At 38.3% G+C, this 27,864-nt stretch overlaps 11 protein-coding genes across 11 annotated transcripts; 5 read left to right on the top strand and 6 right to left on the bottom strand.

The window, feature by feature from the left end:
- The first annotated feature begins 137 nt into the window (after window positions 1-137).
- Window positions 138-1,668, top strand: BDF20DRAFT_998619 (uncharacterized protein). Its single transcript, XM_053085467.1, has 5 exons — window positions 138-293; window positions 381-447; window positions 554-932; window positions 1,028-1,276; window positions 1,368-1,668. Exons 1-5 carry the CDS (start codon window positions 262-264, stop codon window positions 1,418-1,420), a joined length of 780 nt encoding a protein of 259 aa, XP_052939472.1. The 5' UTR covers window positions 138-261; the 3' UTR covers window positions 1,421-1,668.
- Window positions 1,669-1,823: 155 nt separating this feature from the next.
- Window positions 1,824-5,242, bottom strand: BDF20DRAFT_306005 (Spb1 C-terminal domain-containing protein). The gene is made up of 4 exons (XM_053075163.1): window positions 4,880-5,242; window positions 4,651-4,795; window positions 4,394-4,558; window positions 1,824-4,313 (listed from the first exon to the last, which is right to left on the bottom strand). Exons 1-4 carry the CDS (start codon window positions 4,911-4,913, stop codon window positions 1,961-1,963), a joined length of 2,697 nt encoding a protein of 898 aa, XP_052939471.1. The 5' UTR covers window positions 4,914-5,242; the 3' UTR covers window positions 1,824-1,960.
- Window positions 5,243-7,118: 1,876 nt separating this feature from the next.
- On the bottom strand, window positions 7,119-8,427 carry BDF20DRAFT_813462 (uncharacterized protein; the record flags this gene model as incomplete). Its single annotated transcript, XM_053076879.1, has 3 exons — window positions 7,119-7,908; window positions 8,065-8,219; window positions 8,299-8,427. Coding segments are annotated over 3 exons (1,074 nt in total), but the record flags the coding sequence as incomplete, so codon positions are not given.
- Window positions 8,428-8,740: 313 nt separating this feature from the next.
- Window positions 8,741-10,810, bottom strand: BDF20DRAFT_832981 (uncharacterized protein; the record flags this gene model as incomplete). The annotated part of the gene is made up of 4 exons (XM_053078594.1): window positions 8,741-9,279; window positions 9,364-9,551; window positions 9,619-9,775; window positions 9,856-10,810. 4 exons carry the CDS (start codon window positions 10,808-10,810, stop codon window positions 8,741-8,743), a joined length of 1,839 nt encoding a protein of 612 aa, XP_052939469.1.
- Window positions 10,811-11,340: 530 nt separating this feature from the next.
- On the top strand, window positions 11,341-12,070 carry BDF20DRAFT_985459 (uncharacterized protein; the record flags this gene model as incomplete). Its single annotated transcript, XM_053085190.1, has 3 exons — window positions 11,341-11,779; window positions 11,868-11,910; window positions 12,016-12,070. A coding segment is annotated over one exon (234 nt), but the record flags the coding sequence as incomplete, so codon positions are not given.
- A 472-nt stretch (window positions 12,071-12,542) lies between these two features.
- BDF20DRAFT_904866 (P-loop containing nucleoside triphosphate hydrolase protein) lies at window positions 12,543-15,128 on the top strand (the record flags this gene model as incomplete). Its single annotated transcript, XM_053083091.1, has 1 exon — window positions 12,543-15,128. One exon carries the CDS (start codon window positions 12,543-12,545, stop codon window positions 15,126-15,128), a length of 2,586 nt encoding a protein of 861 aa, XP_052939467.1.
- A 427-nt stretch (window positions 15,129-15,555) lies between these two features.
- On the bottom strand, window positions 15,556-16,915 carry BDF20DRAFT_910639 (uncharacterized protein; the record flags this gene model as incomplete). The annotated part of the gene is made up of 3 exons (XM_053083728.1): window positions 15,556-16,310; window positions 16,398-16,458; window positions 16,529-16,915. 3 exons carry the CDS (start codon window positions 16,913-16,915, stop codon window positions 15,556-15,558), a joined length of 1,203 nt encoding a protein of 400 aa, XP_052939466.1.
- Window positions 16,916-17,966: 1,051 nt separating this feature from the next.
- Window positions 17,967-19,482, top strand: BDF20DRAFT_814441 (integrator complex subunit 2-domain-containing protein; the record flags this gene model as incomplete). The annotated part of the gene is made up of 6 exons (XM_053076975.1): window positions 17,967-18,179; window positions 18,297-18,391; window positions 18,564-18,658; window positions 18,741-19,005; window positions 19,072-19,256; window positions 19,322-19,482. Coding segments are annotated over 6 exons (1,014 nt in total), but the record flags the coding sequence as incomplete, so codon positions are not given.
- Window positions 19,483-20,270: 788 nt separating this feature from the next.
- Window positions 20,271-21,549, bottom strand: BDF20DRAFT_970173 (Fibrillarin-domain-containing protein; the record flags this gene model as incomplete). The annotated part of the gene is made up of 2 exons (XM_053085009.1): window positions 21,177-21,549; window positions 20,271-21,058 (listed from the first exon to the last, which is right to left on the bottom strand). Exons 1-2 carry the CDS (start codon window positions 21,355-21,357, stop codon window positions 20,271-20,273), a joined length of 969 nt encoding a protein of 322 aa, XP_052939464.1. The 5' UTR covers window positions 21,358-21,549.
- Window positions 21,550-21,761: 212 nt separating this feature from the next.
- On the top strand, window positions 21,762-22,192 carry BDF20DRAFT_910636 (uncharacterized protein; the record flags this gene model as incomplete). The annotated part of the gene is made up of 3 exons (XM_053083727.1): window positions 21,762-21,843; window positions 21,911-21,966; window positions 22,058-22,192. The coding sequence occupies 3 exons, from the start codon at window positions 21,762-21,764 to the stop codon at window positions 22,190-22,192; spliced, it is 273 nt and encodes a 90-aa protein (XP_052939463.1).
- A 417-nt stretch (window positions 22,193-22,609) lies between these two features.
- Window positions 22,610-27,616, bottom strand: BDF20DRAFT_832975 (uncharacterized protein; the record flags this gene model as incomplete). The annotated part of the gene is made up of 5 exons (XM_053078593.1): window positions 22,610-22,945; window positions 23,033-25,315; window positions 25,381-25,434; window positions 25,500-26,663; window positions 26,744-27,616. 5 exons carry the CDS (start codon window positions 27,614-27,616, stop codon window positions 22,610-22,612), a joined length of 4,710 nt encoding a protein of 1,569 aa, XP_052939462.1.
- Between the last annotated feature and the right edge of the window lie 248 nt (window positions 27,617-27,864).

The raw sequence follows: 27,864 nt of genomic DNA, 5'->3' as shown, positions 1-27,864 counted from the left end.
TCAGTTACTTCATCCTCTTACTATAATCTCGTGCGTTACCCTGAACTTAGTTTCATTAGTTCCCCTAAATCCGGGTAAGAGAAGACAAAAAAAAAAAAAAAAAAAAAAAAAAAAATAATCCAGGGGCGCGCAATTGCGGACATTATTATCTGTTAATAATGCAAAAAGCGCACACGCACACACACACACACCCCGAAACTTTGACGCGTGTGAGGGAATATCTTACTTTTCCCAATTACTGTGAGATTTGTAACTGATAATATGGGTAGACTTCAAGGAAAGACCGTTTTTATGTAAAGTCTGAGTTATTTCAAAATGCCCCCATTCTTGCTGCACACACCGTTAGAATGTTAGAGTTAACCAACACATATTTTTTAAAGTACAGGTGCTTCTGCAGGTATCGGCGAAGCCAGTGCACGTCAGTTTGCTGAGGAAGGTTGCAACTTGGTAAGTATGCAATAGATACACGAGTGCAAGAAAGAGAGAAGTCAACTTTTTTTTCTTTTTTTTTTTTTTTTTTTTTTTTTTTTTTTTGTTCTTTCGCTGATGCTAGATCATCACTGCGCGTCGTCTCGAGAAATTGGAAGGTTTAAAGAAAAAACTTCAAGAAGGTCATCCCAACATTTACATTCACGCTGTTCAACTCGATGTTCAAAAAGTGGACCAAATTAACAAGGTTGTTGCTGAACTACCCGACGCTGTCAAGGACGTAGACGTCCTTTTGAATAATGCTGGCATGGTGATCGGTGTTGATCATTTAGTAGACGTCGAAGAAGCGGTGGTTGACCAAATGCTCAGTACCAACATCAAAGGTCTTGTTTTCTTGACCAAAGCACTTGTTCCTCGTATGAAAGAACGTGGTACTGGTCATATCATCAATATTGGTTCTGTCGCCGGCAAACAAGCTTATGCTGGAGGCAGTATTTATTGCGGTAAAGTATTATCAAAAAAAAAACAAGCAACTTTATGAATCACCCTATTTAGCTCTTTCTCCTTTCTCTTTCGCCTTGCCATGGCTGCCATTTAGCTACAAAATTTGCCGTCGATGCCATCACCAAGGCTTTGGCTATTGAACTTGTCGATACACCTATTCGTGTCAGTCAAATTTGTCCCGGCTTGGTCAACACTGAATTCTCCACGGTTCGTTTCCGTGGTGATAAGGAAAAGGCCGATAACGTCTATAAAGGTATTCAACCTCTTGTCGCCGACGATATTGCTGAATTAATTGTCTTTACTGCTGGTCGTCCTGCCCACGTCAATATTGCTGATATGTTAGGTAAGCATGATTTGAAGCGTCGCTCTTACTTTCCTTCAACCTTGAGTACTCTAATGAACATTGGCTTTTGTTGATTTTTATTTTTCGTCAGTTTTCCCTGTTAACCAGGCTGACTCAAAGACAGTTTACCGTCGTTCTGAATAGATTGTTCTAGTGCTTGTCAAACATTTTGATCGATAAGGAAAGCAACAAATCAAAATTTTAAAATAAAACGGACAGAAAGGGAGTTGCTTCAATACATTTGGATCGTATCCATCGCGTTGGCTACGATTTATCTTATTCTTCAAGTCTCAGCTCAACTTAATTGAGGAAAATACAGTCTTTTGAAAAACATCATTTGAAATATTGATAGCATGTCGGCATAGTCGGTTGCATGGCTATTGCTCTTTACGGCTTTTTTTTTTAAAAATAGACCGTCCTGTGGTTTTTCATGTTGACGAGAATAGTTAAACGGATAATCCTGTTCTCTGTTTTTTGTTGAATATATTTTTTTGACTTTGTCTGAAACATGGATCGGTTTCGTAAAACCACACATAAGACTCAAAGAGGTATTAAAAGCAGAATCGAGTGTTTATTAGTTTACAGTTGAGTTATGTACGTAAAAAAAAAGCAAAATAGAACAAACAGAGAATGTTTATTACTGTGGTATTATTTACATATGTATAGTATCTAATAGTGAGCTACTTAATGACGTTTACCCTTCTTCATCTTCTTTTCTCTTCTCTTCTGCGCTCTTCTTTCATTCTTCATCACACCATCTACCATCTTATAGCGGCCCTTGACACCCTTGGGACGGCCCTTAATACCGCGATTAGCACCTTTCGCCACAACCACTTTCACTTCTTTCTTTGGCTTAGACTTGGATGCTCTGGCAATCAGTTTTGTAATATTCTTTGCCTTTTCTTTTTCTGTCATATCTGGGTTCTCAGCAATATCAGTAGCCTTCTTTTGCGCTTTAGCAAGTCTTTGCGCAGCCTTGAATTTCTTACGTGCCTTGGCTTCTTGTACTTTCTTGATCGGACGAGCATTAAGAGCCTTCAGTTTCGCACGTAATTGATCCATCGCTTCTTTCGTCACCGGTAAATTGGGTTTATTGTGATGTTTCTCATCATCCAAAAACCAACTAGGAAGTCCGTCCTTATCTCTAAATGCTTCCTTTGTAAAACCTTCATCGATCAAATCTTGCACTGTCTTCTCTTTGTTGGCTAATTGTCGAGCTAGCGTCATCGCTTCCGGTGTCGTCAGGCCCTTTTCTATTGCCTCCTTCATCGCTTTCGAGTTCTCATCTGCTTTACCGTCCCAACGTTCTTCGTCCAATGGAGCATCCTCCTCCATTTGTTCAATTTCAAAATCACTGTCGGCTTCCTCTTCCTCTTCTTCGTTGCTACTACCTTCATCCTCTTGTTGTCTCTTTCTCTTTCTTGACTGTTCTCTAATGAATTCCTCATCGTCACTCGAGTCTTCTGCTTCTTCTTTATCAACAATATCATCCAACTCAGCGTCATGGAAGATATCTTGATCGAAGAACATAGCAGCGGCTGTTGTGAGCCCGCTGGATGTCTTTTTTGATAACGCCGCCTTCTCCCCTAAATCATTCATGAGCGAGTTGCCAGACTTCTTGCTCTTTGTCACCGTGGTGCCTGTCTTCATCGATTTAGCTACAGCTGTTTGAATCGTCTTTTCTAATGTCTCGTTCTCACTGTCGCTGTCATCGTCAGACGAAGAATCAGAAGCTGTGTCATGATCGCTTTCATCAGAAGACGATGCATCTGAGTCAGAGTTGAACCGAGAATCTTTGGTTTCCACATCTTTCTCTTTCCCGTCGTCAAAGCCCGTCCATTCGTCTTGCTCTTCGCGCACTTGCTTCGCTCTGAATTTGGCATCCTTTTCAGCCCTTCTTTGCTTGTAGCGAGCATACTCTTCGTCCATTTGAGCTTCGAGATCACGCTCATATTCTTCGTCACTGTCCACTGCCTCGTCATTATCAATGTCATAGTCCATTTCTCTAATACGTCCTTTGAGCTTGGCATTATCTACTTGAATATCATCTTCACCCTCTTCCTCCTCGTCTTCTAATGCATCGGCAAAAGACATGTCCCCCTCTTGCAGTTTAGCAAGTGACTCGTCTTGTTTGATCTTTTTGATATTGAAAATCTCATCTTGTCCAACATGATTCTCGTCCAAAGCAATATCCGTCGGTACAATCATATTCAATTGCATACGTTGAATCAGCTTCATTTTCTTCTCGTTGGCCTTTCTTTTTTCTCTCTTCTTTTTGGCTGCTTCTTCCTTTGTCAAATGGGCTAGTTCAGCTTCTAGCATTTCGTCCTCATCCATCGATTCCGCTTCTACCATAGCTTCCTCCATTTTACTTTCTTCTTCTTCTTTCTTATCCATCTTGTATTCTTCACGGAGCGCACTTCTCCATCTCAACAATGTCTTGAAGTCACTCTTGCCCAAAACCTTCAAATCTTCACAATTCACCTTGACATCCTCTGTTGTAATATCACGCTTGAGCAGTTCTTTCGCTTCGTCTGAATCCCATGTAAATTGATTGTAGGAACCTAGCGTATGAATAGGATCTTGCGATCTGATAAATTCCATGACATCGATCTTTTTGTGCAAGGTATAATCGCCCTCCTCGTAACCTTCTCTTTGACGATGCTTCTTTTCAGGCTTGAAAATATCCGTCATTTTTTTGGGCTCTTCAGCACCCACGTCTGAGAAAACAGCCTTAGGATCCAACATACGAGGATCAATTCTTTTAGGCGCAATATAATCTCGACACACAACGAAAATTTCTGCAGACACATTACGGGAAGAGGGGGGTTTCGTTGCTTCTACTTTACGAAACAATTGTTGAAATACCCAGAGCAATTTGTTGTAATCTTTTGATCTAAACACTTTGGTGACGAAAATACCACCCTTTGACAAGAACTCAGTAGCTAATTTGAGTGAAACAAGTACAAGCTCTGATTGAGAGAAGGCATCGTGAATCCATGCTTTACCGACATTAGGAGCACCATCATGAAGCACACTATCAAGTCATATTCATTGATATGGACGGAATGTTAGTCCTGTTCTACTGCTCATCTCAACTGCAAATAGAATAGTTACACATCGGCTTTCCAAGTCTTCATTTCTTGTCTTAGATTTTGTCTACATCTTTCCGTTGTAATATCATCTTGGAAAGTAATCACACCAGGAATCGGCTTAATGGGCGCAAGATCGACACCAATAATTAAACTCTGCTGAGGCATATATTTTGTAGCAACTTGTAACCTAGTAACATTGAGATTATCAGAAATAGACTGTGAGCGATCTGCATGGACAGTAGATGGAAGCAAAAAAAGAAAGCGAAAAAGGCAACTTACCAACCACCAGGAGCAGCACACAGATCAATAAGAACTCGAGACTTTTCCAAAAAGTTGAATTTTTTATTCAATTGAATCAACTTGAAAGCCGAACGAGCACGATAACCTTGCTCTTTGGCCAAGTGATAGTACTTATCCAAACGACCTGTTCAGCAATGACAAGCATATGAGTTACTCTTGCCAACAAATATAAATTACTTCTTCTCTCTGTTTGTCTGACGTTATTTACCTTTGGAGTTCTTTTTCTCTCTTGCTTTACCCATGATCTACAGATTGGTATTAGTTACGAAAATAGATCAGTTACAACTATTTTTTTGAGCTTCTAAAATTATATTAGAGGTCAGAAATAAGGCAGATCCATCAGAAAGCGAAAAGCCGTCGGTGGCTTATTTCTTCTCCTGATGCGGGGCGGAAAAAATCGACAGGATATGAATGCTTCAATGCAAGAGCTGCGCAGAGGCGAATTTCCTCTTTCAGCAAGCTTAAGATGGCAAGCAATAATTATTTTAACATTAAACGGAATATGTTTCTTTATTCAAATGATTAGAAAAGGCTCTCAATGATGTCGAGTTTTTTTTTTGGCTACGTAAAGCCATCAAGTTGAATTACTGCAAGCACAAAAGAAATATTTTTCCTTTAAAAAGTGCTATAAGCTCTCAAAAATTAAAGTCCAAAAAAAAACCACAAGTTGATAAAAATTTAAAAATTAAAGGTTTATATATAATTTTCTGCAGCCGACAGAAATTGTCAAGTCTTCGGACCTCTGACACTTATTAAAATTGGAACGATACAGAGAAGATTAGCATGGCCCCTGCACAAGGATGACACTAAATCTCTGAGACGGACGCTCTACGGAGCAAATTTTTTTTTGTATATTTGCTATCAAATACTATTGCTTTTGCCGTGTACAAATCTACGATAAACACCAAGTAATGGATATAACTGAAGGAATGGAAAGTAATACTGTCGTCTATTCTCTTTGAGAAACTTTTCAATTTATATTCTTTGAATTTACATCTATTACTAATTAATAATAACACGACACTTTTACAAGCTGATTGTCTGTTTTCACATACTGAAGTTAGCGGTATATAACCCTTATTTAAACATGACCCTACTCTGTCATATTTTTGTGTCATAACGAAATTAAAATTCGAGAATCAGCAATAAAACCCTTATGCTATTATGGAGCTACTCCGTAGCCAGTAGATAGTTTAGTGGATGAGGGAAACATACATAAAAATAGTACTAAAGGACAGATAAAAAGACAGAATGTACAGTTTTCACTAATGTTGAAAGTATAAACGAGACATCCTTGACAACACAGTGATTGATATTCCTTAACTCAAGAAATAAGACAAAGCATCAGAACTCACTTCAATCTATTTTATACAGTTTACTGCTCCATCTACAGCTTTTGTCAGTCGAATCAGATAGCCATCATGAACTCTCATTACATTCATTGATGATTTTGATGTATTACTCATTCTTTCTTGGTTCGTTGCTGTATATATTATTCGAGTTTTGTATCTTATATGAAACAACGCGTTGTCAACTATAGATTAATAACCTACACTTAAAAAATTTGTTAATACTCTCCAACCTTCTTTTTCTAACCCTCGATTCAAAACTCGCAACATCTGCTTAACGGAAAACCTGTAGAGAATGCAATCATTTCTATAATTGATTAATCATTCTACAAGTGTAAAATGTCTTGCTGCTATTTTACGTTGCAAAAGGTTAAACACAGAAAGCAATTTTTGGCACTATCAATGCTTATTCAATTAGCGTAGTATAAGAAATAAGAAATATAGGCAGACTGTACAATGTGACGAATATAGCGTCTCTCACGAATCGTACATTCGTTATCGTAGGGTATTTCGAAAACAACGTAAATGAAAACGTAACATCCATTTAATTTTCAAGCACAACTTCTTTTTCGCTTCTCCTTTATCTAGGAATAACTACTGATTGTTTTGAGTTGGTTGTATTGATCAATTAATTTGGGAGCACACTATACCACTTATTAGGATATACTTTCCTTAAGCTATCAGGACTTAATATTGCTATTCTATTTTAGTTTATATTCTCTTAGAGCCTTATCTTTATTCTATATACAAGTTGAAGAACACTGTAAACTTAAACACCCAACTATACTTTCATGGGTATAAAACCACTCTTTATACGCTTATGTTCTGCAGCAATGAATAATAGCAACAATGTGGCAAGTCATTTTACAAATAAGTTTACAACCGTAAAATAAAGAAGCTATCAAAAAAAAAAAAAAAATTATTCAAAAGCTAATTTGATACGGGTACTTTCTTCTTCTGTTCTGCGGGAGCTTCCTTTGGCGCATGATCGTTGGTCACAGTATCCCTACTTCGTAGCACATTTTTTTGTCTCTCAGGATACCTACAAAAAAAAAAAAAAGTGTTGGGTTAATATAACCGCTCTATATGACAGCAAGTTCAAAGGAAAATTTCAAAAAAATGTAATAACCTTCTATTTGCTTGAGGTGGGTTCGCGCTTTTGTCTTCAGTTGACGTCTCTTTTTTAACATGCTTGTTTAAAGCATAATCACGAATCACTTTTTTCCGTTCTTTCAAAGAATTCTGACAGCTGGATACCCTTTCGCGAACTTGATTCTCTAATAATAACCTCGCTCCTAACTGACTCTTATGAAACGCTTTCGAGGATATCATTACAGCAGCTCCTCCTAATGCTAAAACGGCGCCACCTGTCATTGCCGCTGCACTACCCAAGGCAAATCCGCCGACCGCTGATAATCCTCCGATGGCTCCACATCCCCAGCCTGCCGCTTCCATTTTTTTATTTGCTCGTGGATCGAGCCGTGTCAAGTACTCAATAATCTGCTTAATTTGTACTACATCATTTCGTATTCTATCTGAAACAGGATCTCCCAACTTCTCATGCTCCTCGATCCAAATTTCAGTGCTTTGTACAATGGACTGTATTTGGTTGATCAATATTTCTAATTGGTTGTGGAACGAAACTTCACTGAATTTTAAGCTGGCTTGGTAAGTTGAGTACAAGGACAAAGACAGTACACTGGCTGCTGCTGCAGATTTTGCAATAGTGGATGTTGTAGAAGATGTTGCTACTTGCTGCTGCTGTTGTTGTTGCGTCTTTGCCCTCTTTTCTCTTTGTGTTCCATAGCTGTCTTCTTTATCTCTTTGCCTTCTACGCCTCTCTTTTTTCAACATCTCTTCTAGTTCCTCCTCTTCTTCACTGCTGTCGCTGCTGCTGACTGGAATCTCTGTATTAGTATTGAAATTGAACCATCCTCCCCCTCTGTGTCTTCTGGCTTCAGCTTCTCGTCTTCTACGTTCTCGCTTTTTATCTTTTCGGTATTCCTTCTCAAATCGTTCGAACTCTGCCTTCTCGTTCGATGACTTGAGATATTCCGTACCGCATCGAATCACAAATTCTGCCAATGCCTTTGATCTCTCGGATGCCGCAATCGATTTTATATAACTCTTCCAGCCGGATGATGCTTTGTTGGAGTGGGTATAAAAATCTTCGTCTTCAGACTTTATCGGTTTTTGATCCTGACAAGTATACATTATAGTATCGGGTTTTGTTAAAGGAAGCACTATCCTTGTTACAAATAAAACGAGCAATAAGTACCTTTGTGTCCTTAGGCAGCTGTTGCAAAATGTGTGGTGTAAAGTCCAATAGTGTACGGATAGGTGTTGTGAAGTCACCTGTATCTTTATTGTATAGTTCTTGCGGAAAGTGATAATCTTCAAAAAAAAGCTATCATAATTTTGTAATCCATGTGAGTTCGTAGCTTTACAAGTTTATCTCCATTTGGTTAACATTTAAATGAACTGAAGCTTACAGACGCCATGAAAGAGATGCCTATAGAATACTAAAGTAAAAAGAAAATGGAAAATAGAAGTAGCTTCGATTGTTCTTTTTCTTTTTTTTATGTCTTAACATTATGCTCATGAATAAATTATGTAACAACCGACCAATGAAAAATGGACAGAATTCAAGATTTCCCAAATTACTGGACCGTATCATTTTATTTACAAAAGGTATAAAACTACTGCGTTGAGAACACATGCTATTCAAAAGATAAGTAGACCTTAGACGGATCTGCCAGACTTGATTTAGAATCTGCCATGATTTTTTTATCTACTCTTCTTAACCTATATGCGATTCCGCTGTCATGCTCATCACAAGCTAATATGTAGTTTGCCAGACTGATAAGATCTAGATAAATTTTCGGTGAAGGCCTTTCTAAACTTTCATTCTTCGTATAAAACATCTCGCCAATTTGAATTCTGCTTCCATCTTTAGAAGCAGTAGACACAGGTTCTTCCATCTCTCCTGTGACGTTTGAAGCTCGTTCTTTAGTATTGACAACCGTACGCTCAGCGAGTCCGGTTTCAGGTTCCTCAACTATGGTTTTATGAGTATAAGTCTCCAAAATACTTCCAATGTCGAAGGCGTCATTATAATCTGGTAGTCGGCCTTTGCTTCTTGAGGTAGACTCTGTTTTCATCAAAACGTCATATTTGTTACGAATTAAAATACTCGCTTGTCTATTTCGAAGCACATTCTTAGCTTCTGAATCTTGTCTGAAAACATTCAACGGTAAAACTAGGGGTCGTAGTGAAAATGAAGGTATATAGCGTTAGGTATAAAAATTCACAAAATCATATAAAGTTTACGAACGACAATTACATTGCTTATCACTTTGATGTGCCATAATTTTATGCTTGACAAAACCTTGTTGAAGTAAACGAATGATATTTTCTAAGCTATGTACATCTTTGTCTATTTGCTTCCATCGATTCAAATTGGCACGTATCTTGGACAGCCACTCCCCTTTGGTTACTCCGGGATTATATTCAGACACAAGTTTACAATGGCTGTAAAAACAAATATTATAGAGTTAGGGTTCAATCATTGAGCATATCTATTGAAGTTAACGATTACCTTTGATTATCTACGACACCGTAAAATAGTTTAGCCGTTGCTAACACACAAGCCATCAAGACAGTGGAGGCATGTTGATGCCTTGCTTTGCTAAAATCATGCTCATGCTTCAGGTTACTTCTTCGATATAAATGGTAAGCATAATAATATCCTGCCACTATATGAATTGGAAGTCACGAATCAATTTAGTATCTAAAAAAATAACTGTAACCCGCTGCTTTTTTTGCCTTTTGTTACCTGGAAGGTGAAACTGATCACAGAATCGATTTAAAAGTAAATGTATGTTCACTGGAGGAAAAATAACTTTACATAACCGTATGAAACAGAATGCATAACGACGCGTTCTTTTTAACAGATAGTCTGAATTAGGCAGCACAGTCATACGATGCGCTCGCTCGCCAGCATGAGATAGAATATCTTCGGGGATATGCTCTTGCATTTGCAAGAAGGGAAGTTGCTCTGTCTTACACCATCGTACAAAATCACCAACTATAATTGGATAATGCAGATAGATGCAGGCTAAGTACAGAAAAGCTAGCGTATCAACGTAGGTAAGCGACGGCCATGATCGACCTGCCTTCCACCGTTGCCGCTGCTTTTTCTGATCCATGCTCTCAAGTGGGCCTACTTTTATATTGCTCTCTTGACCTTTGTTTGGTTCGTTGGTTTTCTCCTCCTCTTTATCAATATCGGAATCGCTCTCTGTATCAGATTCTTCTAACAGAGCTTCCGCATTATGAGCATCGTCTGCATCTTCATTTCCAAATAGATCACTTTCTTTGAGTCGCCTTAAGCGTTCTTCGTCCTCCGCTGTATTGCTGCTGTCCACATCGAATGCATACGCATCCGCCAGTTCAATTTTGGCATGACTTAGATACAACATCCATAATTTTCTGACAGTTATCTCCAATTCACGAGAAAACCCTAGTTCCTGGACCATACAACGAGTCATGACTTTCAATGCATAGTGGCACATCTTGATCCAATTACTTCTTTGTTCCAGTGGAGTATAACCGGAATCAGAGATGCTTTTGATGTTCCTCGCCCGCTTACGCTCTCTGCCAGAGCCCATACCGTCTTCTCCTTCTTCAACAACGTAATCAAGTATTTGGTGACCATATTTACAGACGAGTGTGCTTTTGGATTTTTTAAATTTCGTGGTTTGACATACAGGACATACACGTTGAACCATCGTATAAATAGAAGGCGTTTTTCTGTTATCTGTTGTTTGTAGGCTTGTAGGATCAATATTATTCTATTGATGCTAAGAAGGAATAGACTATATTGTTGCTGCTATTATTGTTGTCAGTTGGGTTGATTGTAGATAATAGTAATGGATAACAATCAATCAGATACGATTTGCCGAAAGGATGATACAAATATGTTTTTTTGTTTGCCAATTAAAGGAGTTACTATTCTATGTGTAAATGTTCTTCTTGAGCAGCCTAATTAGACAATTAAGTGTCGTTTGATCTTTTAACCTCGATCCTTTCTTTTCCGATCAATTAAGTACAATATGCTATATCGTGATATTTTCCCACTACAACACAGCAGAAGTAATTTTCAAATAAAGAACCGATGTGAAGACGAAGAAAGACAAAGTGGGATTGGGCGAATGCAAATGGGTGGAAGGGAAGCTCATGTATGTGTTTGTTTAAACAAAGCCAGAATTTACCAAACCAAAAAGTTTTTTTTTTTTTTTGATTCCTCTGGGTTAGAATTCGGAAACAAATAGATTCGGGAGCTGTGGGGATATTCATCACACACACACTATTAAAAAGATTATGGCGAGCCTTCATATTCAAAGCATTCTACTTTTACATACTATATGAAGAATGTAATAGCTGTGCCTTTTTTGTCATAATTGTTAAAGATAACTTACTAATTAAAAACGATCGTAATTCAATATATAAAGTATCTAGAGACGACAATTGTGTGCATTTGAACTGGAAATAAAACGAGACTTCGTTGCGTCTTTCTCTTTCACACATTGACGGAATGACATTAGCGAATCCTTACTGCAAGCACTAACCATAGCTAAGCATAGAATCTATACAGCTGAAAGTATTGTGCAAATATAAAGTCTACATTATCGTAAATTTAGTCTGCATTTACAGCTGCATAATCTGCAGAAGTATCAATCGCAAAAAAGCTTAATTCTGTAAGGTTAATAGCGATCAAAGTTGCTGTGGTACCATTTGTATGAAACACACTGCTGCTGCATAAACTCATTCTTATTCTTAAGATAGCATTTGGGTCAACTTGCCTCGTTTGGAAAAGGTAAAAGCCGAGGTAAGACATTATTCGCTTTTCACTTGCTTATCGATCGTAACTAGGTTACAGTATCACAGGGTTCTATCAAAGCAAACTTGCAAACATTAAATTGAACTGCATTAGTGTCTGCTATGTGTTAGTTCATTGGCAAGTTTTGATGAGTACATTAGATGTCCCCTTTTTTGCAGTCCCTGAAAGTCAATTACTCCTCTTGATATCAATGATTGCCATCATACAAACATACATCCTTGTAAATAGGCTCCGATTTCCATGGTGAAATGCACCTTTTAGTTCGGTAATTTCTGGCATTTACTATAACATTCGCGGAGCTTCCTTGGTAGAAAAAATTCGAGCTGGTTCTATCAATTTCCAGAAAAGGCAAATGAAACACCACCAGCTAAAAAATATAAAAGAAAGTTAGAAAGATGGAGCGACTTTTGCATCAATTTTCTTTTTTCCTGTTAAACATTTCTATAAATACCAGCTTTTACTTTACGATTATTTATTAATACTTACTTACTGCAAATTTACTCTATACAAACACACACACATATTAATACAACATGAGTGGAATGAACTTTACTGAAAAGGTCGAAAAGGCTTTAGCTTCTGCACAAAATTTAGCTCGCGAATTTGGCAACTCACAACTTATGCCTCCGCATGTTGCTTGTGCGCTATTTGATGAAACCGATAACACGCCCCTCTTCAAATCTATTATTGAAAAGACAGGTGCTGATCCTGTCACAGTCGAACGTGGTTATAAAAAGATGATGGTTCAACTACCTTCTCAAGATCCCGCTCCTGCAGAAATATCTATCAGTCCACAAACCGCTAAACTCTTACGTCATGCTGAGAAACATATGAAAGATCAAAAAGATTCATACATATCTGTTGATCATATCATTTTGGGCCTTGCAGATGAAGATAGTACATTCAAGCCAATGAAGGAAGCAGGAATCACGAAGAAGGCCTTGGAAAACGCAGTCTCTCAAGTTCGTGGTAATCGTCGCGTTGACTCAAAAAATGCTGAAGAAGTCTATGAAGCTTTATCCAAATATGCCATCGATTTAACACAGATGGCTCAAACTGGTAAATTGGATCCTGTCATTGGTCGTGACGATGAAATTCGTCGCGTTATCCGTGTCCTTGCACGACGTACCAAGAACAATCCAGTTTTAATTGGTGAGCCTGGTGTAGGTAAGACAGCTATTGTAGAAGGATTAGCTCGTCGTATCATCGAGCGTGATGTGCCCCAAACACTACAATGTAAATTATTTTCGTTGGATATGGGTGCCTTGATCGCTGGTGCCAAATACCGTGGTGAATTCGAAGAGCGTCTGAAGGCCGTGTTGAAGGAAGTTAAAGAATCCGAAGAAGGCGTTATTCTGTTCATTGATGAGATTCACACTGTTCTTGGTGCTGGTAAAGGTGAAGGTTCTATGGATGCTGCTAATTTGTTGAAACCCATGTTGGCTCGTGGTGAATTGCGTTGTATTGGTGCTACTACCTTAACAGAATATCGTGAGATTGAAAAGGACCCTGCATTCGAAAGACGTTTCCAAAAGGTCGATGTTGGAGAACCCTCTGTTCCTGCTACGATCTCTATCCTTCGTGGTCTCAAGGAACGTTATGAAAATTATCATGGTGTTAAAATTGTCGACTCTGCTTTAGTTGCTGCTGCACAGCTCTCCGATCGTTATATCACTACTCGTTTCTTGCCCGATAAAGCCATTGATTTGATTGATGAAGCTGCTGCCAATACACGTGTTCAATTGGATTCTAAACCTGAAGAAATTGATGTCCTCGAGCGTAAGCGTTTCCAACTTGAAATCGAAGCCAAGGCTTTGGGTAAAGAAAAGAGCAATAAGGAATCTTCGGAACGTTTGCAAGAAGTCAAGGAGGAAATGGCCAGATTGGATGAAGAACTCAAACCTCTCAAGCTCAAGTATGAACTCACGAAGGGTCGTTTAGACGAAATCCGTGATTTGAAGCAAAAGCTGGATGATCTCAAGTCCAAGGCAATTGAAGCAAGGAATCGTTATGATTTGGATACAGCTGCTGATATTGAATATTATGCTATTCCCGACGTTGAACAACGCATTGCTCAACTTCAAGCCGAAAAACAACGTAGAGTGAGTGAAGCTTTAGCTAACGATAGCAATGATGCTCTATTGACGGAAGTGGTTCGCCCTGAACAAATTATGGAAGTCGTCTCTCGTTGGACTGGTATCCCTGTCCAACAATTGGCCAAGAGTGAACGTCAAAAACTATTGACTATGGAGCAAGAAATTTCCAAGAAGGTGGTTGGTCAAGATGCTGCAATTAAGGCTATCTGTAATGCCATTCGTTTGTCCAAGGCTGGTCTTCAAGATCCTCATCGTCCTTTGGCCTCCTTCATGTTCCTGGGTCCTACTGGTGTTGGTAAAACCCTGCTGTGTAAGACGTTGGCTGAATTCTTATTTAACGATGAACGTGCTATGATTCGAATTGATATGAGTGAATTGATGGAACAGCACAGTGTTGCCAAGTTGATTGGTGCTCCTCCTGGGTATGTTGGTCATGAAGAAGGTGGTCTTTTTGAAGCAGTTCGTCGCAAGCCTTATGCTGTAGTTCTCTTGGACGAATTGGAAAAGGCTCACAAAGATGTTGCAAATGTTCTCTTACAAGTTTTGGACGAAGGTTTCATTCATGATTCTAAAGGTCGCAAGATTGATTTCCGAAATACTATTATTGTTATGACCTCCAATTTGGGTGCTGGCCTCTTAGCAGATCAGTACAAGGGTGACATGCTTATTTTGAAGGAAAAGATTATGGAAGTTGTTCGTAATCACTTCAGTCCTGAATTCACAAACCGTATCGATGAGTTGGTCATTTTCAACCGTCTTACTCAAAAGAATATTACCAATATTGTTGATGTTCGTCTAAAGGAAGTTGAAGAACGTTTGGCCGACCGTCATATTATCTTGGATGTCTCTGATGAAGCTAAGCAGTGGTTAGGTGAACATGGTTATGAACCCATATTTGGTGCCCGTCCTCTAAACCGTCTTATCCAACAACGTGTCTTGAATCCTTTGGCAAGAATGATAATTGATGGCGGTATCAAGAACAACGAAACAGCCAAAGTTATCCTTAACGATAATAACCATCTCGAAATTGTTAGAAATCATGAAGGCACGATTGGTGGATACTTTGAAGATGAACCAATGGACGAAGATGAAGACCTCGATATGGACTAATTACTATTAATTGCTTAGAAAAAGCCTATTCCTATTCAAGTATATATTCTCTAATCACATCATCCGTTTTGTACATATTATCATTTATTTCTTTTTGTAATATAAAGTTTCTTTTTTAAATAAATTTCAAAGTTTCTTAATTCATCGCAAATCAGTGTCATATTTTGACTTTGAATACGGAGAGCCTTCAAACATTAGCCATTTCTTTTTATTTAAAGGTTTCTATTTAGAAAGAGTTTCTATAGAAATATGTGAGTACAAGTAAATAAATTCATTAATGCTATGTTAAAAACGAAACTTAATTATTTTTGAGCCATTAAAAAGAAATCTATAGCAACGTGTAACACTGGTAATCCTGGCTTCGCTACAACACGGTGGTGCTTATATATTTACAGAAATTGGAAATGACGACATTTGCAACAAGGTCTTAACCTCTTATTTTAGGTGCGAGCCTTCTCAACTCTTCACAGTGCTTCAACTGCATTTTCTCTGCTTGTCGGTATGCTTTTTCATTTCGACCCACTCCGAATATGATGCCGTCTGCTTGTGCCATTAAATTCGCTCTCTGTCTTTGCTCTTGTTGACATGCCAACCTTAACTCATCTACCCAAGCTGATTCGATCTGCCGTTCTGTTCTCTGAAATTTCCATGCATTCTGGTTTACATATTGGGCAAACGATTTTGGATTCACATAATATTTGATATTATTAGCTTGTGTAGATCTTAATTGTACGTTGCTTCCTTGGGGACGGAAGGTATAAAGGGGCTCGCTTTCGAAGGAGAAAATCAGAGAGAAGATGGCAAGTAAAAAGAGTAAAATAATAGGTAAAAATTGAGAAAGCATTCCGATAGAAAAGGTACTCTCCTGCTGATGCTGGTGATTGTTATATTGCTGTTGCCTACGCTGTTGCCTATTATTATAAAACGGATGGCGTTGCCTGAATTGCTGTTGTTGGTATCTATATCCTGCACCAGGTCCAAAATTAGATGTTCTGACTCCACCACCGAAAAACATATTAAATAAGTCTTCAGGTGATATATCTTGTCCATACGATGAATTGTATGCGTGGTATTGCTGATATGATGATGATCTACCGCGACTACTGTTGTCTAGATCACCGCCTTCATCATGTATAGCTCTTTTTTGTGGATCTGACAAGATATCATAGGCCTTTGCAACCACTAATAGTATAATAAAAAATCATAATACTTGTCTTAATAATCAACATCTTCTATTGCTTGGACAGTAACGATGTTCAAAATACATACGTTTGAAGGCTTCGTCTGCTCCAGGCGCACTATTTTTATCTGGGTGGAATAGTAGAGCTTTCTAATATAAATTATATCAAATCATTAATAAAATCAAAAGGAATTATTAGTAACTTCCAAGCTTGACGAACCTTTCTATAAGCTTTTTTCAGCTGTGCATCGGTGGCTGTCTTTTCTACGGAGAGTACTTTATAGTAATCTTTACTATAAGCCAGTACTTCTTTCACTGCTTTCACCTGCTCAGCAGTATAATTTCTTTGATCCGATGATGTATCAGTTGATCCAAGTGTGCTCGTTGATGCTTTATGGTTCTTTGTCGACGATGCTGCTGCTGATCTAGACGAAGCAGTCGCATATCTTCCATTTTTTAAATTCGTCAGCAGTTGTTCCGCCTCAGGAGTTGGGTATAAACGGATCGATTTTTCAACAAAACGTTGTGCTTTCTCCAAATTGGCTAACTCAATAGATTTCCTTGCAATAGATAGACATTTTATTGCGTCTTCCTTATTGCTCTCCATATGTTTTGATAAAATAGTAACAGAAAGGGCAGAAAAAAAAATAAAAAAAGTAAAGAATATGCATTTATGGTTATCAAAAAATTTGTTCGTAACTCATTGGTTTAGAGTATTGATTCAAACTCCTTGTTGTGCGCGCTTTGCTGGTAAATGCTTACTTTCTTTCCTATCCTAGATCTATGAATTGCAGAACGACATTTGATCTTGACTCTTTCTATGAGGTTATACGAAGCCGCGTTCCATTAAATCTTAATTATGAAACACAATTGACAAATTGTATTATCAATGCTACTCTACCTATTCATTGTAAATTCGGTGCGGTCATAAATGAGTTCGTTTTAAGGTACAGCATGTCTCTTCTTCTCACCAGTTGCATATTGAGGTTATAATCTAATAATACCAATATTCAATGTATAAAGCACCTTTCTTACAGAACAGTGTCATAAGCTACCAAATGAAACAGTTCTGTCTTTCTTTCAAAATTCAACCAACATTAACTCAGTTACACCTAGTCAAGTGCTGATCTTATTATACGTTTTGGCATTTAACGACTGCATAATCGCATTTCGAACTGATCCAAAACTGATAGCTTTAAGTAGCAATGCAAAAGAGCAAGCAGGTATAATATACCGTTCAAACAATATTCTCTTGTTAGAATGAAAAGTCTAACCTATTGTCTTTTGCGCTTGTATTCTTTGTCTTAAGAATATCCCACAGAAGTACTTGACCAAATTCCTATCAAAAATATATTGAATCATGTCGAAAAGAACAAAAGCGCATCAGCGTATCGATCAATTTATTCGGATTTGCTTGCGTTAACAGCAAACCTATACCCAGAATTTTTCGATGTTCAAAGCTTTTTGACGAAGGAAGGAAATGAATTGGATTCAGAAGAAATATGGTTAATGAAGCCAATATGTAATTGGAAGTCTTACTTAAGCTTATCAGAATTTGAAAAAGTGTTATTACAATACGCATCAAATCCGGTTCTCGTGACCGAGGGTATGTGCCAACGGTTATCGCAGCAATGTCAAGGATATATAATACTTGAAAGGAAGAGTCAGCTAATTTTTTTTTTGTTACTAAAGTCCTAGGCGCTCTGGAATCAATGGCAGCGCTAGAGTTAAAAGAACATCTATCACTGATGCTAAAGAACTTGATACCAGCGGCTCTAGAAGGTCAATTAGATATGAAGTTAGCACAGTCATTTCGGTCGACGTGGGAAGCATTTAATCGAGTTCTACCACATTCCTTATGGGAAATGACAGTAAACGTTCTATCCAAACAGTAAAGTACAACATTTATGTCCAAAAATCAAAGTTTTAGTGAATTTACAAACTCTTTCTGTGGCTGCAGGGTTTACAATTTGGATGATTTGATACAGGATCCACTCATATTATTTAAATGTGACTCCCGTGTATTTCGTTCGGACGAGCTGCTACCAATATGGCTCCACATTTTGTCGTCCTTGAGAACTACGTCAAAGCATCGTATTTGGAAGCGGTACCATACTGTGTTTCCGCGACCCAATGTGAGTGAATAATCCCTCCCAGTAAAAAAAAAAAGAATAATCAAGAGTTATTTGACTGTCTAGTATTGACTGAATGTTTCTGCTATAAAAATAGCAACAACAACAAGATTTGAACTTAAGAAATATAGTAGCACTGACAAATGCTCAAGATACAGCAATGCTTCAATTATTATTGGAACTCTGTCTAAGGAGACATGAAGACAAAGAAAACGAAGGTATATAATGCAAATTGTGTGTAACATTATTCACATTCATAATATCCTTATTGTTATTTATTTGCTATATGTAATGTGTCAGATGCTTTACAAAAGTCAAGGAAACTTATCTGCGACTTTATTCATACTATATTTATTGATGGCGATCGTGACATGTTACTCGCTAAAATCCTACATTTTCAGACGTATTCTACAGAACTAATTCCGGTGGTCGTTGAAATGATACCCTCCATATACATAGTAATGAGCTTCATCCCTGAACTAACTCGACAACCTCAAATCGAGAAGCAAGTATTTGGTATTTTAATGGGATGTTACCTTTGCGAGAAGTACCCTCTCGAAACTTAGTAAGTCTTCCGATCAATACTTCATGAAGATAAATATAACTGAAGAACTAATCCTGTTCGCTCTAGTCTCCTAACTGCTGAAAAGCATATCTTACCACGATTATTGCGTATCGCTTTTCCAGTATCTCGGGATGGCCAAGTGTCACCAAGCTGTGTGCCTTCTGAGCATCTTGTCAAAGCTATACCCGGATTCGTGCATCTTGCTCGAGCATTTCCTCACTTCGGCCCTCAAATATTAAGTGCATTTGATGGTAAGGAGCAATTCATATAGTTTACTAAACACTGACCCGAGTACCAATACCGTTTTTTTGCATAGAAATTGAGAAAGGGTTACCGAAACCAAAGGATTTTATTGGCCAAGAAGGAAATAGTAAGATTATTTTACTGCTTCAATTACATAAGGTTTTGAAAGACTCGCGCGACCTTGTACAGATTGAAGTAGGAAGAATGGATGATGTTAATAAAATAACTATGTAAAACAAAAATAAAGATTTATTGCCGTCCGTTTAAAAGAGCCTCTTCTCTAGATAGACGGTGGAACGATTATTTCGGATATTGACTGCATCAATGACAGTTGTACGTAAGCGATGAATTTGATTCGAATAGAGTCGCAGGTATCCTTCGACTGTTCCTGTGTGCGCCTTGGAAATTTTATAAATCCCATCCTTTTCGAGTGCTATTCAATTGTTAGCCATAGAATACAAAGCAACAGGCACTTTTTTCTTGCATACCTAGAGATGTGCTCAAAATTAAGCAACCTGATTCATCACCGATCAAGTATTCATTCACACTAATTAGATTACCAGCTATTGATCGGCAGAAATTAGAGATCACTTGAAAAGCGACAAAGTACGCTATTTAGTAAATAATTATTACAATCGTCATGCGTTGCTTTTAAGCTAGCTATTAACTCTACAACTTTTATTGTAAGCTCGATGCGATAATTATTAGGTTTTAGACTGTCAATATTACTTATCATTGAATGAAAATAGTAAGAAATTGTGTCAAAGCAAATTTTTTATTTTATAGTTGTATAAATTTAGTCAGGAAACATAAATTCTAAGCTTGAAGAAATGTGAAAGAAATATTCTGGAGGTGATAATAATTAAGAATGATTTTCTTTTAGAAATGGTTAATAAATGTTCAATATTATTTACAGGTGGTTGAAAGCTACTACATTTTTTGAATGATTATCGTTGTTGTATTCGTGAGAGTAAAGGGTGATTTATAAAATACATTCACAAAATTCCTTTCGACTGTCTTCTCTACTTGAAACGAACATATTTACCAACGACAACAGCGTGATCTCTTTCATAAGGTTCAAGAGTCAATTGTTCTTGAGGCTTAATTCTTTCTTCCTGAAGTTTCTTAACTTCACGGGCAAAGACGGTAGCAGCGTCCACTGTAGAATCGATACAAGAAGCCTTGATGGAGATGACAATGTGTCCTTCATTCTTAAGGAAATGGTGAGCATTCAAAGCAATAATACGGGCCTGATCAGGTTGAGCAACATCAGCAAAGATGACATCAACCATAGGAACAAGCATACGATACTTCTGAGGATGACGAGCATCTTCAATAATAGGCACAACATTAGTACGCTTCTTAGCCATATTGATCAAATCACGACCAGGGCGATGAGAGAATTCGACAGCATAGACAGCACCTTCAGGGCCAACAACATCAGCAACGTGAGAAACGGAAGTACCAGAAGCAGCACCCAAATAGAGAACCTTCTTTCCAGGTGCGATATGAACATGATCAATACCACCCAGAACAGCAGCAGCTAACTTGGAACGGAAAGGATTCCACACACGGTATTCAATCTTGGTACCTTCGGGACCATCAACAGAAATACGTTTCTCACCGTAAACGGCTTCACCAGGAACCAAATTCTTAGTGACCAACAAATCTTCCTTACCACGAGCGACAAAAATACCAGCATGACGATGGGGTTCGATAATGACCTTAGCACCTCCCTTGGCACCTCCTCTGGCGCCTCCTCTACCGCCACGAGCAGCACCACGACCACCTCTGGCGCCACCACGTCCGCCTAATTTTGATAAAATAAACATCGTAATGTTAATTTACTCAATTTTGAAAAGTATTGCTAAAATGCTTCAATTGAAGCTAATATGTATATTAGAGATAGAAAAATACTTTACCACCACGGCCACCGCCGCCGAAACCACCACGACCGCCACCACGGCCACCGCCGCCGAAACCACCACGACCGCCGCCACGGCCACCACCGAAACCACCACGGCCTCCACCACGGCCACCGCCGCCGAAACCACCGCGACCACCTCTAGCAGCACCACGGCCACCTCCACGTCCACCTTCAAATGCCATTGTTATTATATATGTTGTGTAGTGTCGAGTTGTAAACTAAAAAGGTTAAGAGTTGTTGAACGAATAACTTGTTACTGTTGTTTAAATTATTCTAGTTTGTTGCTGCTATCCTTTGATTGTAACAATAAACTAAATGTCCTGTAGATTCAACAGTTGATTCAAGTTTACGAAAGATAAAGAGAAAGAGAAAAATATTTTTATCAGCTTTTCACGGAGAGTTTGTTGGTATTTCAGAAGCAGCCAGAGCAAATTATTCTATTTGACAGGTGGCTTACTCAAAAAAATAAGACTGCTTTTCAGCTGTGAATTATGCAGCAGGTGGCTGAGTTCCTGACAATCGGACGAGGAAAAGACATAATTATTGAAAACTCATTTTATTGACGTTCAAGTTATACATAGTTGATATGGCACAAGGAAGCTTGAAGAAGATCGCCAAACCAAAGCAAAAAGGTGGCAGAGAAAAGAAGGGCATCACAAAAAAAGGAGGTAAGAAGCTGCTTAAACTCATAGCTTGTAAAATTTTTAGCGATACTTAGTGTTTGCTCTCAAATAGCCAGAAAAGTTGCACCAAAGAAGGCTTCAGTGATAAAGCAACGCTCTTTAGATAAAGTAAGCATAACAATTGCATACACGATGTATATGTCATCTGCGCTAACCCTAGTGCTAAAATATTAACCATTATTTTTTCGGCGTGAATTAGAAATTAACAGCAGAGATCAATAGGAAGATTGAAAAGCAAATGTCAGTAAAAGCCAACGCTGTTGGTAAATTGACCATCATGAAAAAGTTAGCCGAAGATACCTCTGCAGAAGAAAAGAAAAAGAAAAAGAAATAAGCAAACTTCTATATTTATTGAACAAACTTCACTTTATCCATGCATATAAAGAATACCACAACATGAGTCTTCGTCAGCTTCATGTTCGATTTATCGATGAACATGCCTTTTGAAACCAGTAACTCATGTTATTCGGTACAACCGACAATACGTTGCAATTTAAAACATCTACTACTTCGTAAACGTTATGATACACGTAATCCATCAAGGGTATGTATACATATGCATAGTTTCATTCTTAAGAAAAATTACAAGTTATGTATCATTACCTTCATTCAGTTCATCAATTATTCAATAAACTATTTTTATGTTAATAAATGCGCTTTTCAAGTATTTCGATGGATGATAATAAGGGAATTGGTATCTATGCAGTGATGGTAAATGGTGATATGTGCGGTCTCTAAACAATCGTAAATTTCAAACACGTTTTTGCTTTTTCTTCTTTAATTTCTGCTTGTTATTGAAAATAGCCTCTAAAATAGATTCTGTATCTGTTAAGCCTAAAATTTGCCCTGCACATCGATAGCCATTCTTTGCCTCTTGAATTCTCTTTGGATTTTTCGTCTGAAGAGCTTCTGCTAATTTCTTCTTGTCAATCTCTGGATTCTCCCCCAATTCACAGATGGTTCGTCGACCCACCCAACCAAATCGATGCGACTCCGGAACTTCTAAAAATTCAACAAGAATATCACCGTTAAATCGTCGATTAGCAACTAATTTATCACCAGCTTCTTCGTCCGTGTAATTGAGAAACTATCAATTATAAGCGAAAAAATGTCAGAGGAGAACACTTTATATAGGTATGAGCGAATGAAAGGTTAACCGTTATGTGTCCTTTACCTTCGCAGGATGAGAAGGAAAGCCATTCACTTTGGCCCAAATAATCTCTCCTCGTTTGAAGTTCGGTATAGGTATCTCATTTCTGCCCCCGCGAGTTCGCTTTTTCTGTTGCTGCTTCGCTAATTTCGTTTGATCATCCTCTGCAATATCTTGCTCATCATCAGATACTCTATCAACATCTATATATTCGTTATGGCCTCTGTCGCCTTCCGTTTCTTCTGCCATTCTTTTGTTATTTCTTTTACTTAAACTTCCTATATTCATATCTGTGTTATTGCGATTTTTAGCACTTATATCCATTTCACTATTATCTTCATCTTCATCCTCATCTTCGCTTTTCAGGTAGACCCAACCTAAAGGAGCGTGTATTTTGCGGTTTTCTTTGTATGTTTTTTTACTCTTCTCAATGGACTCTTCAATGTTAGAAACACCATTGTAAGAGGCAACTAATGCTTGAGCTTCATGTGATATTTTCGCTCGTTTTCGCAATTCTTCGATACTCGCTTGCAGGCCTATACTACGCGTGACACGGCGTATAGATTTTTTGCCCTTAAAAGTGCTGTTAGTGTGTTGTGATGATGAAAATAATATTGTAGTATTGTTAGCAGGCGATGATATTGTCGAGGAAGGGTTTGATGAAGATGTTGTATGAGAGTCATCTTCGCTGCGTTGCCGTTTCCGACCACCACTGCTGCTTTCAGCTTTAGCATATCCGTTATTCGTAACCATCGTTGCTGGGCCAGCAGAAGCAGAAGTATTCTTTGAGGCATCAAAAATTGGAAACGTAGTACTTGGTACAATAGCATTCGGAATGTCGAGAGCTGGGATATCTCGCAGCGACGATTGCTCCTCTAAATTGTTTGTTGATATGAATGCTGGAGAAGGTAATGCCTTCGGTAATGTCATGTGTGTTGGTGTCTCTCCTTCTTGACTTTTGTGCGTATGATCTGCTGAAGGAGACGGCATATGCTCGATAGATGAGGATAAATTCTCAAGCGGCTGCTGTACTTGTCTCGTTTCTACTTGCGCATTAAGGGTATTCATCTCGGAAGGAGTCACTCGAAGGTTTCCTAAGATAGGGCTGTGCGATACCGCATGTGGAATATCCATTTTGTTTTCCATATGTTGTTGATGTGAAGCTGACTTTAAAGATTCACTTTCGGGTGCTTCGAGTACATTGCCTATTGGCTGTTGTATCAATACCGTTGGAGATGGAGGCTGAAATGATGAATGTTTATGTGCTCCTGTATCAGTTGTACATCGAGCGTTATTCGTAATAGTGATAGTAGTGTTGGTATTTTGTTCGTTTTGTTTGGAAGTAGCATTAATAGCTCTCGTCGGTGGAGATTGTTGTACTTCTAAATTCTGAACTTCTTGATGCATTGGAGGAGAATGGTGAACCGAAGATGCTTGATTTTGTGTGTCGTTGGGTTTCGCACTTTGAATATATTCAAACAGTTTGGTTTGTCGAGATCTAAGCTTTCGCGGTTGTATTTTTGATGAAGGGTATCCTGCAGTTGTAATAGATGCGAGTTCTCCTGTAAGGTTACTGGATGTATCCTTAAGGCCATCATATTGCTGCTTAGAGTGGTTAGTTTCCAATTGTTGCTGCCGTTGTTGCTGCCGCAATAACTTAGCCCTCTTCCGTCCCTCTGTTCTTGCTTGGACGTGACGGCGATGCTCCTCGGCTTTCTCTATTTTCCGCATTTTTATTGCTTCTTTCTTCTCTTCGGGCCGTCTATCCTTTTTCTCCTTCAGGAATTGGTAATCAAACACGCTTTGATCTATTGCTTCATTCCAAATTTTATTTTCTTCTCCATTGATTATATCAACATATTGCAACTTCTCATCTGCTGTTTGAAATAGTTTTACGGAGGCGCTTTTTAATTTCATAGCCAACTTATGATAGCTTGAATTCTTCGAATTGTATTTCATACAATTTTCCCAAATGAGTGACATATCTTTCTTAAATTCATCTAAACATGTGTAAAGATGATTCTCGACCTTTTCCTCAATATCGTAGAATGACATAGGTTGCTGAATCACAGTATGATAATCAGGTGCTTCTTTCTCTGTGACCGGGTACCAAAAGGCTTTCTTTTTTTGATCAAGGTTTTTGAATTTCGTCAAGATGGGCTGTATGACATAGTAAAGGGGGTCCAATATCATAGTCAGATAGGTCTGTTGATGCTGAGTTCTCTCAAGTTTGAGTTGCTCTCTATATTGCACTTGTTCAGCCAAATATCTGACATCATCGAGATCATCTCGTAACTGTGTAAGAAGCTTAATTATCGGGTATGAGAAAACACAGAACAAAATTCATGCAAAAAACCAAAAAATTGAATTACCGAATGGCGGATCAAAATGTCTTCTGGCGTAAATCGTGGAACTGTACTCCATGGCTACAAACACGAGTAATTTAGAATGAAACAAATGCTAAACACTGAATAAACTTTCTATAATATACCTCTACTTGTAGTCGCTTCAGCAATGGTGCGCCTTTTCTTGTTTCCCTTTTCAAAGACCAATAGTGCGCGATATCGGTTACTACCTGAGGTCTTCTTCTTATACCTGAACTTCGTACACATTCTAAATTATTAATCTTGTCCAAGATAAAATCTGGAGCAACAGGTACGCCCCTTGAATAATGCTGTTGAAACGCACGTATCAGCTTATTATGAGTAATCTCTGTTGTATCTCTCTCAATAGAGGTCTGCTGTTCCAATTGCTTCCTGTTGTTACTACGATCGTACGCAGTAACTTTTTGGTTACTCCCTCTCCCAGTTCCATTTCTTCTTCCAAAAGCATAAGTAGTAGTTGGTTTATGAATCATTCGCTGTTGATTATTATCTTGCAAGCCAGAATATCCCGTCTTTTCGACGATCTCGTCTTCTGTCTCATGTAGTATTTGATCCTCACATCCCGCTTCTTGATCTCCATCCTCTCGGTTTGATAATAGATAATCCTTCGGTGTGTGTTTTTCACAGTATGCTTTTAGTAGCACACCTTCTGTTTGGTTTGCATGTGTATGAATTCTCATACATAACTTGGCTGACTTTGCGCATGTCACGTGAAATGCCGTAAAGCAATGTCTATTATCGCACTGAATACAAGCGCCTTGTTTGATACGGCAAATCGAGCACGTCAGCTTCCAACGACTTTTTGGAATTTTATCAACATCATCAATCGGTTCCATATAGATAGGGTTTTGAACGTTGACCTCCGGTATCCATATGGCGCATAATACATGTCCCCAGTCGCCTGAAGTGGTTTGTTTGAAGGCTCCTCCCTTATTCGGACAAAATATACATGAAACATCTGCTTCAGGTGATAGCACACTGCATTTCTTACATAGCCATTGACCTTCCGGTATATAAGGGATACCATAACAGTCTTGATGAACAGCAACGTTACATCCATCGCAAAAAACAATAGCATTACTGTTTTCAACCTCGGTATCATCACATACGGCGCAAGCAGAATCCTCTTCACTGGACATGGATCCTTTATCATCATCAGCTGTCTGATTTTTCTGATGGCTATGCTGTAGAGAAGAGTCTTGATACCGCATTGAATTCGTGAGATGATGACATTGGTTATATGCCACAAGCCGAGACGGTATATCTTTGATCTAAAAAGATAAATCGTAGTAAGTAAACTGCTTGTACATGATGCACATACGCCTATTTATTTGCGGAAAGCCCTACTTACAAGATTGAACCATTCTTTCTCCAACTTGTCCATAATAGCCTCAAACAATAAAGGTGAGAGATCCCCCAGCTTCTCTTTTCTTCTTACTTCTTTATTGTACGTCTGTAGCCAGTAAAAATCTTGTTCATCCATATCATATTCTATCAAGTTGTATAATTCCGTGTCCGATGGCGGTCGGTGATGAATATAATGTCGCTTCGGTTTCTCGAACAATAATTCGTTTGTTTTCTTCTTTCTGTATAAGTAATTGTAGAAGTCATAATCATTTTGTTGTTGCTGCTGCTGTTGCAGTTGCATAGTTGCTAATAACTGTTCTTCTTGCGCCTGTTGCTGTTGTAAATGAACTGCTTCATTTCCATCTCTCTCGGTATCATCTTTTAGTAATAACGAACGCGTTGCATCTTCATTTTTGATTATTTCGTAGTGTACCTTGGGTAATCTGAGCTTTGCTGTGGGTATCATCGTGTTGGTGGTATCTGTATCAAATTTGATATGTTGTTCTAGAGCAAAAGAAGCTTCATCGGAGTTCATCTGTCCGTGCTGCTGCTGTGGTGTCAGGCTACTATTGCTGCTTTCAGTAGCTTCCTGTATAATGTTATCGCTAAGAATATCATCACTGCGGTTTTTGCCGTTTGTTACTGTACTTGTTTCAATAATATTTAGCGGCTCGAAACGATTAATGTGATAAATTTGTTCACTATTACTGGTAACATCAGTTACTTGATGTTCTTGCTGATCTCGACTGTTATGCGTAAAACTAATCTGTTCTTCATGAGCGACCATAAAATTTGAGTTGGAAACTGTATTACTGCTATTATTCTTCCGTGGCCGTCCAGGTCTACCCCTCTTTTTCGTTGTTGTTGGTTCCGTCATTGAAGCAGTGAATGACCTTTTCTATCTTTCTCAGCGCTAGTTTTTACAGTAAGGACAGCGTTTATACAAGGATAGATATGAAAGTTATTAGTAAGCTATTTGTATTCACAAAAAATATGAGAGAAAAACAGAAAGAGTGGTTTTTCTTTGGTTCCTTTTGACATTGAAGTTACTGTACTCAATTTATCGCCCCTCATTTTTTTTTTTTTTTTTTTTTTTTTTTACAGCTTGCAGCTTGCCACTCTTCA

The sequence above is a fragment of the Mycotypha africana genome (genome assembly GCF_025528875.1).
Source record: "Mycotypha africana strain NRRL 2978 chromosome Unknown BDF20scaffold_2, whole genome shotgun sequence".
Taxonomy (NCBI): domain Eukaryota; kingdom Fungi; phylum Mucoromycota; class Mucoromycetes; order Mucorales; family Mycotyphaceae; genus Mycotypha; species Mycotypha africana.
This window is presented reverse-complemented; position numbering and strand designations above follow the sequence as displayed.

Bases quoted from the DNA above. Each gene is read 5' to 3' on its own strand.
- BDF20DRAFT_998619 (XM_053085467.1), top strand. From the start codon at position 262: ATGGGTAGACTTCAAGGAAAGACCGTTTTTAT. The intron at 933-1,027 runs GTAAAGTATTAT...GCTGCCATTTAG, and splicing joins TGGAGGCAGTATTTATTGCG to CTACAAAATTTGCCGTCGAT. The intron at 1,277-1,367 runs GTAAGCATGATT...ATTTTTCGTCAG, and splicing joins CAATATTGCTGATATGTTAG to TTTTCCCTGTTAACCAGGCT.
- BDF20DRAFT_306005 (XM_053075163.1), bottom strand. From the start codon at position 4,913: ATGGGTAAAGCAAGAGAGAAAAAGAACTCCAAAG. The intron at 4,796-4,879 runs GTAAATAACGTC...ATTGCTGAACAG, and splicing joins AGAGAAAAAGAACTCCAAAG to GTCGTTTGGATAAGTACTAT. The intron at 4,559-4,650 runs GTAAGTTGCCTT...CAATGTTACTAG, and splicing joins TGTGCTGCTCCTGGTGGTTG to GTTACAAGTTGCTACAAAAT.